This window comes from Hylaeus anthracinus, unplaced genomic scaffold (assembly GCF_026225885.1).
Source record: "Hylaeus anthracinus isolate JK02 unplaced genomic scaffold, UHH_iyHylAnth1.0_haploid 12002, whole genome shotgun sequence".
In the NCBI taxonomy this organism is placed as follows: Eukaryota; Metazoa; Arthropoda; class Insecta; order Hymenoptera; family Colletidae; genus Hylaeus; species Hylaeus anthracinus.
The window spans coordinates 15,268,865-15,279,480 of NW_026534349.1; the positions used below are offsets into that span (position 1 = coordinate 15,268,865).

The 10,616-nt window shown below is 39.1% G+C and overlaps 3 protein-coding genes across 7 annotated transcripts; 2 read left to right on the forward strand and 1 right to left on the reverse strand.

Moving 5' to 3' along the window:
• Positions 1 to 999: 999 nt before the first annotated feature.
• LOC128892305 (histone-lysine N-methyltransferase, H3 lysine-79 specific) lies at positions 1,000 to 5,069 on the forward strand. 2 transcript variants are annotated; one of them, XM_054152637.1, is made up of 3 exons: positions 1,000 to 1,448; positions 1,528 to 1,721; positions 1,809 to 5,069. In XM_054152637.1, exons 1-3 carry the CDS (start codon positions 1,386 to 1,388, stop codon positions 4,549 to 4,551), a joined length of 3,000 nt encoding a protein of 999 aa, XP_054008612.1. In that variant the 5' UTR covers positions 1,000 to 1,385; the 3' UTR covers positions 4,552 to 5,069. The 2 variants fall into 2 exon arrangements, with proteins under 2 accessions (XP_054008612.1, XP_054008611.1); XM_054152636.1 differs by having other exon boundaries at positions 1,001 to 1,448; positions 1,788 to 5,069.
• Positions 5,070 to 5,209: 140 nt separating this feature from the next.
• LOC128892311 (novel acetylcholine receptor chaperone) lies at positions 5,210 to 8,815 on the forward strand. The gene is made up of 4 exons (XM_054152649.1): positions 5,210 to 5,954; positions 7,011 to 7,149; positions 7,275 to 7,381; positions 7,459 to 8,815. The coding sequence occupies exons 1-4, from the start codon at positions 5,844 to 5,846 to the stop codon at positions 7,570 to 7,572; spliced, it is 471 nt and encodes a 156-aa protein (XP_054008624.1). The 5' UTR covers positions 5,210 to 5,843; the 3' UTR covers positions 7,573 to 8,815.
• On the reverse strand, positions 8,223 to 10,553 carry LOC128892307 (vacuolar protein sorting-associated protein VTA1 homolog). Of its 4 annotated transcripts, none has more exons than XR_008461043.1 (5): positions 9,953 to 10,547; positions 9,444 to 9,878; positions 9,184 to 9,375; positions 8,847 to 9,112; positions 8,223 to 8,766 (listed from the first exon to the last, which is right to left on the reverse strand). XR_008461043.1 is itself a non-coding variant. In XM_054152640.1 (5 exons), the coding sequence occupies exons 2-5, from the start codon at positions 10,059 to 10,061 to the stop codon at positions 8,961 to 8,963; spliced, it is 888 nt and encodes a 295-aa protein (XP_054008615.1). In that variant the 5' UTR covers positions 10,062 to 10,170; positions 10,246 to 10,546; the 3' UTR covers positions 8,223 to 8,960. The 4 variants fall into 4 exon arrangements, 3 of the variants coding, with proteins under 3 accessions (XP_054008615.1, XP_054008616.1, XP_054008614.1); XM_054152640.1 differs by having other exon boundaries at positions 8,223 to 9,112; positions 9,953 to 10,170; positions 10,246 to 10,546; XM_054152641.1 differs by having other exon boundaries at positions 8,223 to 9,091; positions 9,953 to 10,553.
• Positions 10,554 to 10,616: the final 63 nt, after the last annotated feature.

Below are 10,616 nucleotides of genomic sequence, written 5' to 3' on the forward strand. Positions count from 1 at the left end.
AAAAATTCCATCTCGATGACAGGCTGACTGCAGCTTTGACCAATGGTCGAAGAGTAGTTCCTTTGAGTAGATAGACATATACTCAATATACATTTCTATATACTCAAAGAGTAGTTCGACAAACCGTCCAAAATTTCAATTCGCGCCTTTCCCCACTGCTATCGCCCATTGACTATAGCGCTTGCGCACAACTGCTTACTCGTAACTTTGGCATGGGAGATGTTGGTTACGGACTATACTATAGCTTGAGCAGTCCATGTATGTATGGTCGAAGATAAAGAGTAGGCTTGAGCAGTCCATGTATATATGGTCAAAGTTTGAAACTGATCGGTTGCGCCGTGTACGATCGGCCTAAGAGTTGACCCGTCTAGTCGACAGTCTACATACCTATTTACTTCTTACTTGTTTCTGATTGCTTTTACTTTTCTAAAAGATTCTGTAACTTTTTACTTACTTCAGGTACGCCGAGATCCTTAGAATTCCTTCACAACTTTCGTCGTTTATCTTGCACTCTTTCAAAAGCAGGTGCCAGTTGCACGAATATTTTTTCGTAGATGTTTTGTATCAAGTGATTCATATCGACTGACACTCGACTGTACATCGCAATTGGAAAAGTGTACAAGTTACACTAGAAAAACTGCATTCTTAGAACATCTACTTTGCGTAATATTGTATAATTTTGCACAGATTATCTTACAGAAAAAACGATGAATGAAAGTAAGGTGTCGAAGGGAAATTTGCAGTTCAGTTTCTAAGATCGCTACAGTTTAATTGGAATCGCCAATTCCAACAGGTGTCGCTTCGTCGTGTTTATGTGATAGTAGTAAATCTTCAAATTCAATATGTACTTTTTGTTATCAGCCACCAACAACATTTGAGAGATATTTTTAGTAACAATTACAATAAACATGTTAGAAATGTAGTGAGAATAAAATATAATGGATTCAAAGTAAATTAAAGAAAATATTCTTCTTCTCATCCTTTGTCAAATCGTTTATTTAATTCCAGTTATCACAATCACAGTATACATATAACTGCTAATGCTAATAGGCACAGTGGTAGGCACTTGACAACCTAGATATGAATAGATATTAAACGTTAACAGATTTTTTATCGGATTCGGTTGTTTGCAGCCACGTTTCTACGAATGTTATTTAATATGGTATCAATATTATCAATTAAAGCATTCCACTATTATGCGTAACACATAGAAGTGGATGGGAAGATGTAATACTACACACTACACACTTCCATAAAGTCTGCTTTATAGCTCTACACACTGACGTAAGGCCGTTGCGTGATGAAAATGGGTGAGAACGAGTAGTGTATAGAAGCGGCAGAATGACAGTTTTTTATTTAAATTTACGTCTAGGAGAATAAAAAAGATGGAAGATGATACCGATATTTACGGAGATTTGCCAAGTTTCGAATTAAAATATGGCGAGAAAGTGAGTATCGTGAAGCAGTACTTCGTTTTTTACAAAGTTAGGTTAAGTTTAATATCACGGAATCATATGATACCCACAGCTCGCGTCAAAAAATGAAGAAAATGTTACGCCCGATCGCATAACATTAGAGAAACAAGTAAAAGAACTCACAGTACAGTTGGAAAATTCCCGAAAGATTAACAAAAATTTGGAGGTTAATATGGTCTCCTTATTGAAAACCGCCAAAGCTGAAATCGCACGGAAGGATAAGATGATCGATGAGTTAAGAAAAAAGTAAGTAGATGTTTTTCTTCTTACTCTCGTTACGATATTTTCTTGATAAACATATAATAATTATAGGCTCGACGATGTAACATTTAGGAGGGCCAAGTATGCTAAGACAAACGAGTACCGTAAATCGAATTTCCGCGAAGCTGTTGTGAATATCTATTGCAAGCCTTCTGATTTTCCTGTATCTGTTAACGAAATCAAAGAGGAGTCATTTGAACCAGATTTGATGCATAATCCAACCAAAGATCCTAACTTAAGCAAATCCACTTTAACGCCTATCACGCTCTTTGGCGAACGGTTACGTAAGAGGATCGCGGATGAGCAGTACTTGGAAAGGATGGAGAAACAGTCGAGCAAGTTTACCGTTAATGGTAACAGTGGTGTGCACAATGAGGGTTACGTAGCTGAAAGCGACAAGGAAAATGGTTCTCTGCATGATACTAATTCTTGTAACACGAAGGAAGTCCAGTCCCTCGTAGGTTCTCAATATTCTGAAAGCGAACCAACAAAGAACCTTTTGATAATATCGAAAGTTATTACAAGGGATAAAAATGAACCAGAAAAGGTAAATCATACAGGGAAAAGAACAAACGACGATACAAGTACACCTGTTACTTTGAAACGAATCAAATTCGAGAGCGAAGAGTATCTCACAGAAACGGTAAATACAGAAGGAAACGACAGGATTGCCGTTGAACCCGACAAAAAGCACGATTCCTTAAAACTTACAAAAATTGAGCATTTCGATAACTTTACCGAAGTTAGACTCACCGCAAAAAGTTCAGATATAGAATCTAGTCGCAAATTGAATACAGAAGTTAAAAAATATGGTTATCGTAATGGTGGTACAGTTAAAAGGGAAGAGAGAAAATATATTAAAGACGAGAATGATATATCGTGTGATAAAAAAGTCGCGAAAGAACATTCCTTGAAACGGCATCACAAGCTCGGATTAGAGGAATGGAGCGCGGGTCATCGTTCCAACGCGATAGCGTGGAAAGACGATTATCGAACCAACAATGTTGAACATCATCGAGCTAAACACAAAGAAGATCGTCGCGTGACTGGTACGGACGATCATCGATCGCGCGCGAGGTCGACCTCGTACAAATCCTGTCGGGAAGAAAAATACATCAAACATAAACACAACAAACATGGCTACGGAGAAAGGTTTGAAAAGCATGGTTACGGAGAAAATTATGGAGACAAAGTTGAAAAGCATTACAATTTCCGAAGTACCAGCGTGGATAAAACGAAATTCTTCAACAGAGAAACGCGAAGTCCGAGAAACACGACGGGACGTTCCTCGATGGACAGGAAGATGGGTAACTCGCAGATTAGCAGTCGTTACGACGATTATGGGTCTCGTAAATTGAAGAACGACGATAGAAAGAAGCAAGACGAGAACAGCGGCTGGCCGCGTCGAAAGTCTGGCGTAGTCAAATCTACTACACGTTCAAAGCATTGCGAAGTATCGAAACGCGAGAAGAATCGAGAGAAAAGCCGCGAAAAGTGTGGAGAAAAAAGCAACGAAAAGAATGGAGAAAAAAGCGTCGAAGAAAGACAAAATCAACCTCCGCCAAGGCCCCACCAAGTGAACTTGAGCTCGCAGAACTACGTCGATCTAATACAAGATTCGAATGAGTTCCAAGACGGTGAGATTAGTCCAACGGCGTTGAATATTAACCTAAACGAGGACAACGAATGCAACGAATCTGGAAATCGCGGAAACGATAACGACGAACAAACTGTGTCTCCCTTAGCGAATATAGGAGAAGAGAAACTTAAAGACGACGAAGGAGTACAAGTACAAAATGAATTTGTCGAAAAATCGGACGCATCTACCAATGATGTTTCATCGTGTCCACCTATCGTAACTGCTTCGTCACCGAACAAACAATGCTCGGAAAATAATGAAAGTATCGAAAACGAAAATCTTGAGAATATTGAAAAATTTATTCGCGATTATGCTTCCGACAGTGAGACTCACGAGAAGACGCAATCGTCGCCTGGTGTCGTTCTCGCGGAACATGCCGAAAGAGAAAACGGAGAAATCATCACTAAGTACGCAAAGGAATACCCGTTGACGAACGGCGAACAGAAAAATTCTGAAAAAATTCACCTGCCTGAGTCCAACGTTGAACAATCACTTACTCTCCACGCAGAACAAGAAACGAACGCGAAACTCCTTACGGCTGAATCGCGCGATACATCTCTCGATAAAGATCGTATAGAGATGCAACTAGGGTTAGCAACTCCTGTGAAGAAAGCGGAAGGAATCGAATGTGAGCTAATAAACTCCACCGAGTTGTCGCACCACGATTGTTTATTCGTTAACACGGTAGAGAAAGTGTCGTCGGGGTGTTTAAAACTAAAGGGACTTTCGAAGAATACCACGATTGACCTTGAATTGCCCGATAATGAATGTAACGTCAACGATAACGGAGATAAGGAAGTCTGCAGAGATTCGGAAACTGGTAATGATAACTTGGACAATTGCAACGACGATAACGTTATTCGAAATGGTCCCGAGAACGATTCGAAAGGAGAAAGCACGGTAAAAAATGCAGACGTACACGAGTTAAATATATCACTTGGCAAGTCCAATATTACAAACGCGAAGATTGCGCCGGCTAACATCCATGGAAAAGTAGTTTTATTCGCGCGCCGCAAGAAACCAGTATGCTTAGCGAATAACAACGCAAATATGACTATTGTCATAAATAACACCAGTGATAGTAGTATGAATTCGCTGGATGCGAGTGATTCTTCTTTAAAGTTAAGAACTTGCAGACGTTTCCAACAAGATAATAGCGATGTAGTTGGTACTTGAGCAACAAGAATCTATCGAAAGATGAAGTCTGTAAGGGAACACGAGGGTTTAATTAACAGTTTTTGCATTTTAAGTGTCAGTAAAGTATAAAACTCGACCGAGAATGCGATGGTACTGGATGATCGAAACAACTCTGTTCACGACTGTTAGCCACGCATTAGAAGAAATTAAAAAGAAATTATGTAAAAGTATGTAAATAACACGTGTACATAATATACAACAGTCGAACAGTAGAGAATGGTACCTTAAAACTCCTCGCGTATAGTTTACAGAGGGTTGCGTGCTATTTTGTTTAATCTATGTTTAAGCCTTTTAACTTTAAGTAATATTAGGGGTAGAAATTAATTCTATTCCTTTATATTCAATTATTTACAACTTTAGATAATCGAATACAGAGGCACAGAATTAATTTCTACACCTAATAAAATAACATTGTCACCGTACTATCTCTCTGTCCTCAACGACCTCTCAAACATTTCTTTCGATGTTTCATTCGAATAAATAATACCATAAAATAACTTTCCTGTCGCTTTTAATTTGCGGTTACGATGGATTAGGTTAACGCTTTACCGACCGGGATAGTTGATAGACTTGTTAGGATAACCGACACCTCGTCACCTGTTATCGAGATAGTACTTTATGCTTTAACGTTGTACGAACGATTATTATATATAATAATCAGAAAACTATTAGAAGATTGTAATGGGTAAAATAATTATTGAATTATACGTCCCTTCGTTACCAGTCGGTAAAGCGTTAACGTAGCGAGCAGTAGCGAGGTCTTTGAAAGGTAAGTGACCCGAGCTTCTCGCTTCTTTCGATCTCGAAGAGACCCCGGTCGAGATGTATACATATGTTAGAATTACGACAAATACTACGACGGCTAACTCGTCTCTAGAAACCCCACCAATTACGTTACAGGACAGAAGGTAACGCGACGGCGACGCACGGCGTCCTAGCGTCGCGCGCGCTCTGCGCTGTCGCAGTCGGAATAGGCCGAGCAAAACCGAGAGAGAAGGAAAAGAGGAAGTATGAACAACGATATATCGTGTCCATAGCCATAGCCGTCATTTGTAAGATTCGAATAATTCCTAAGGACGCTCGCGAGAGAATAAATTTTGAAAATCTGTAGATATGTATAGGTAAGAGACGGACGGTTTTACCGAGCGTACCCAGCTCGCGCAACACCCCGAATTCGCGGCTACAGCTCGTCGTCCGTCCAGCCCAGATTCCGAATCGATTCTTCTGTACGACCAGCGTTCGCGTCACCAACGGTTTCACGTTGTCGAAATATGGGCTCGATCGTTCTAAAATCTCTCTCAGTCCTACTCGGTATTTTTTTTGTTTTCGTCGGTACGATGAAGCTGACTTCCCATATCAGCAAGGATCTCCACAAGGACTTGGTGAGTCACAGCCTGCTCTTCGCGTAATTATGTAACAGAAATTCACCCCATCTCACGAACCGCGTTTTCACCGCGCAATCTTCTTTCTTCGCATGTTCGATCATCGAAGTCGCCCCACGGCCCGTCGTTCTCCTACTTTGCCTTTGTCACTGATTAACGTCGCTCTCGCGCTACGAGTATTTCCTTCCCTACCTTTTCCTCCGTCTTAATCGGTTAATCGTAGATCCACCGTGACGTGTGCTAGCTGTCACCTTTAACCAATCATTCTTTCCCTCTTCAGCTTTACCGCGTTCGTGGTTGTCCTCCGCTTTTCTCGCCGTTCCGTTTTTCATGCGTACAACACGCGTCCGCGTTCGCGTTCTCTCGTTATCTGTTCGATCAAAAAATACTCGTCGATGCGTAAACATGTACAAACACAAGCGCGCGCGCGCCCGCCCGCTCGTTTCTTCTTTTTATTAGCAGACTTTCAACTTTATTATTTCAACTTTATTATTTTCATATTACCGAGTAATTTCGAAAAGGTAACAGTCCGCGAGAGAGCAACAGTTTTCTTTTTAACGGCCAGCTTTGAATATTTGTTTCGATGAAAACATCCAACGTATACTTTTCGGAACGTAAAATTTAATTAAAATATATTTCAACGTTATCCGAAATTAATCGAACGATATTCTTCGTCGAAAGTTTGCGCGTATTCGTTTGACGTTCTGAAAATAGAAAATCATTTAGTTTCGTCGACGTTTAAGCGTCCGAAGCTTCTTCCTAAGCGCGATCAAATTTTAATGTATGTAATTCGTTTTCTCCGATGCGCCTCGTGAGATTATTTTCGTCTGCTGTTGTTACCCAATGTCCAAAGTTCTAGCAAACCGTCAACCTTTTGGTTGCGCGCCAAATATCGGTCTGCGTGCCATGCCAGCGCGCGATGTTTACTAGCCAGGAACTGTGATAATTTTCCTTGCCTCGAGTAATCCACTCTCTGCCCCTCTGTTGCGTTTATAGTCATATTATAATATCTCTATGGTCGTATTTCGTTAACCGATTCTATCGCTATGCTTTCAGAGAAAGGAATACGTAAAATATGCAAAGGTGTTTCCTCTTTCTGGTACCCTGGACTTTAAAGTACCGAGCAAGTGGTACAGACGAGTTGTCGGATCCCTCGAGATCATCTGTGGACTTGCGATGGCGATAGTGCCCAGCCGTAAGAAAATTTTTTTAATCTTTCTACTAAAATAATTCGTTACGTAGAAAAATTCGTTTTGCGTAATTTCTACATTTTCTTTTTATACCTTACAAAAATGTCCCATTTTATTATTACCTTTTCAGACAAAGTAAAGAACGCATCGAACGCGGTATTGTTATTGCTGATGTTGATGGCCGTGTACTCCCACTACATGGTCAACGATAAATTCGAGAGAATCGCTCCAGCACTGGTGAGAGTCGTACGAAAATTTCAAAAATTCTGTAACGCTAGTGACAAAAGTCTGTTTGAATTCGGCCGTTCTTTTAGGTGTTCTTCTTCATGCTGACAGGACGATTGGTAATAGACTGGCAATTAAGACGAGAGGATGCACAACCGGTAACGGCGAACGGAGTCGACGATAAGACCAAAAAACAGGATTGAACTTACGTGTCGAGACTGTACTTCGCTTTAAATTGATTACCGATAAAAGAGAAAACGAGGGAGGATTACGATCCTTTTAATTCTGAAGGGTCCACGAACGCCGATGGATTCGATCAATGTTCGATTTCTCATTTATTAGTTGCGAATGGTTACGCGACGATCGAGTTTCGTATTCATTCAGCGTGCGAGGCGTACTTTTTGAAAGCATTGCAACCATTAAAACTCTGAATCGTAAGCCTCGAACTTTGAACTTTGAACTTTGAAGAGTAAGAATATCGTCACGATCGACGATATTAGTCTAGTCACCCTCAGAGGGCCATGAAACACAATTAGCTCAAACACAAGGTATTAACTGCCATTCGAATTAATGTGTTCTCCTTGATATCGTATTAAGATATATGTATGTATGTACATGTCCTTAGATGATAATTAACGATATTGGCATTGTAATGCACGCGCGCGTTTCCTTTCACTGTTTTCTTGTTTCTTTCCGCTTCTTCTTCTTCCTGAACATGCACTTTTGTAGAGCCTGATAAAACCATACGGACAAAAAAAACGTGAAAACAATCAAAAAGTAAAGCAAAAGTAAACCCGTTTAGTTCATGTCATCCAGCTGCGGCCTTAAGTAATTTAGCCTTCTGCTCGCGTAATCTGATTTAATAGTATTTATTTTGAATATTCTAATTTTTGTGTCGACGGAGATGAAGATTTTATCGAGAAAGTAACATGAAAATAAAAGTGAAAAAAGGACAGCACAGTCACACGTATGAACAAACGTATATGTACAATCTTTTTGAAATCATTCGTAAATCAAGAATATTGTTCGTTCCCTGGGTGGTTCATATTTTTAGTACGTAAGAACAGCACGAAATATTTTAAATACGAAAAAAACCAATATGTACAGTACTAATAACTAGCTTCACTTACAAACTTTAACGCGCCTTAAAGGATGTACGCGCGAATACAATTATAATATAACGCTGAACATATAAGCGTATAAGAATTAAATAACAATGGAAACACCCAGTGCGATTAGTTCTGTTTCTATTTTTACCGATAACTATTATCAATTTTCGAATCGCTTCTTTTTCGTGACAGCCACGAAAAAGAACAAACGCCGATTCGTTTTCGATTTTATACGCGTACAAAGACGGAGTTTATATACTCAAAAGACATCATCAATATTCGGCGTAGCTGTAATAATGTAAACGTTTCAATAAATAACTTAACGTTTTTACTTCTATATTAGTTGAATTGCAAACACTGGTATTTACATTACTGTCGATAAGCAATAGAAGTCGATCAACCGCGTGTAGATTTTATTGCGAAATATAAATCGTTAATCTAGATGAGCTGATAAATTGATCGATAATCAAGCTTGCTTCCAATCATGCGAGTTCTTCGCCAGTGGTTAAAAGATGTAAAGCCTTCCGGAGATTTGACACGGCTGTAGGCACATCGTCGTAATTCAAAGCGCTTCCAGCCCATTTAATAAACTTTTGTGCCTTGTTCATTTGCTCTAGTGACAATTCAACTCCTCCTATTAAATATGCACTCTTATCGTTCAAGTAATTGCATACGAATCGATTGAATTATTTACTCGGGATGTACCTTCCGTTCTCGTGCTCGCATCGTAGTCTTCTTTAAGTTCGGAAGACCATTGTCCAATGTTCCCTGTGCTAATTGGATTGCGCGGTGTATCGAATGAATCAGTATTAGAACTATCGATCGATCCATCTGTATTTGTATTCAACAACTCTTCTCCTTCTTTCGTTTTAGGTGAGGTAGGAGTATTAACTGACTCTGCTAAAAAAATAAAAAAAAGTTAATAAGTTTTTGCATTACAAAAGCAACAAACATGATTGATATACCTTCATCCATGGTTTTACCAGAATCAATGTTCTCAGTGTTATCGTCGATTGGTCCTGGTACAGGAGTTTCGCCATTCTTTAAACAATTATGAATATACGCCGCCTTCCATTTGGCGTACTTTCTATTTTGCGCAGCTTCTTCAGTTAGTTCACCAAATACAGTCAAGACATCGTAAAGTATACCAGCTGTAAAAAAACTCTGCACTACATTCTTGCCAAAGTTAGATGCTCTGTCATTTTCATCGGCATAGAGAAAGAGTTTCAGTGCCCAGTTTTCTAAATGTGCCTGGGCAGCTATATCGTTTGTAATAGCTTCGTTATCTCGCGATTCCTTTTTGGTTGTTTCCAACCAATCTATTAATTTTAACAAAAAATTCGTCTCTTCAGGTGTCTTGGTCGAAAGCTTCAACCCTCTTTGAAGAGCGTACAGTCGACCTGTATTAATAAACTATAATTACATTTTTTTAAACAACTAATGATCTACGATTAATTCAAAAGCAAATACATACACCAATAACTAACAACAGGATCTCGTTGGTCGTGAGTAGATGCTATTTTCAAACTTTGTTGTAGACTTTTTAAAGGTGGTGGAATCTCTGGTAAATCTGGCCCAGCCATATTGATTGTTAATCCTGCTTTAAACGATTTTCTACTCCTTTTTCCTTGTTATTCGGTTTTTTTTTTCTAATTTTGTATTGTAATTACGTTTTCAAGGAATGTTAAGAAGCTTGACAAGAAACAAAAAATCTTTTCACCTTCAACCTTTCAACATATCAATAATTTTATTTGACAGGTGTTTTACCAGTTTACTTCTGAACGTTGTTAAAAAAATAATAATATCCGCAGACAGCTATCCCAGGTACCACTATCAATTACTGCTAATGCTTATCACGTACTACGCCTGAAATTTTATCGGAATCACATCACACAAAATATAGATTAAATGCGTAATTAACAAATTAACAATACGAGAATAATAAGAAGAACTTGGTTCTGTATTATTCGTTTTTCGATTTGTCTAGATTTGTCGATTTGTCTTGATCGATACGTTTACTTGCGTTGACATAAAGTTAAAATAATTTCTGTTAGAGAAACCGTCTGCTATACTTCGTCCAGCAAGAAGAAAACTCTGTAAACAAGACGACGGGATTTGCAACAGAAACTCATTGGTAG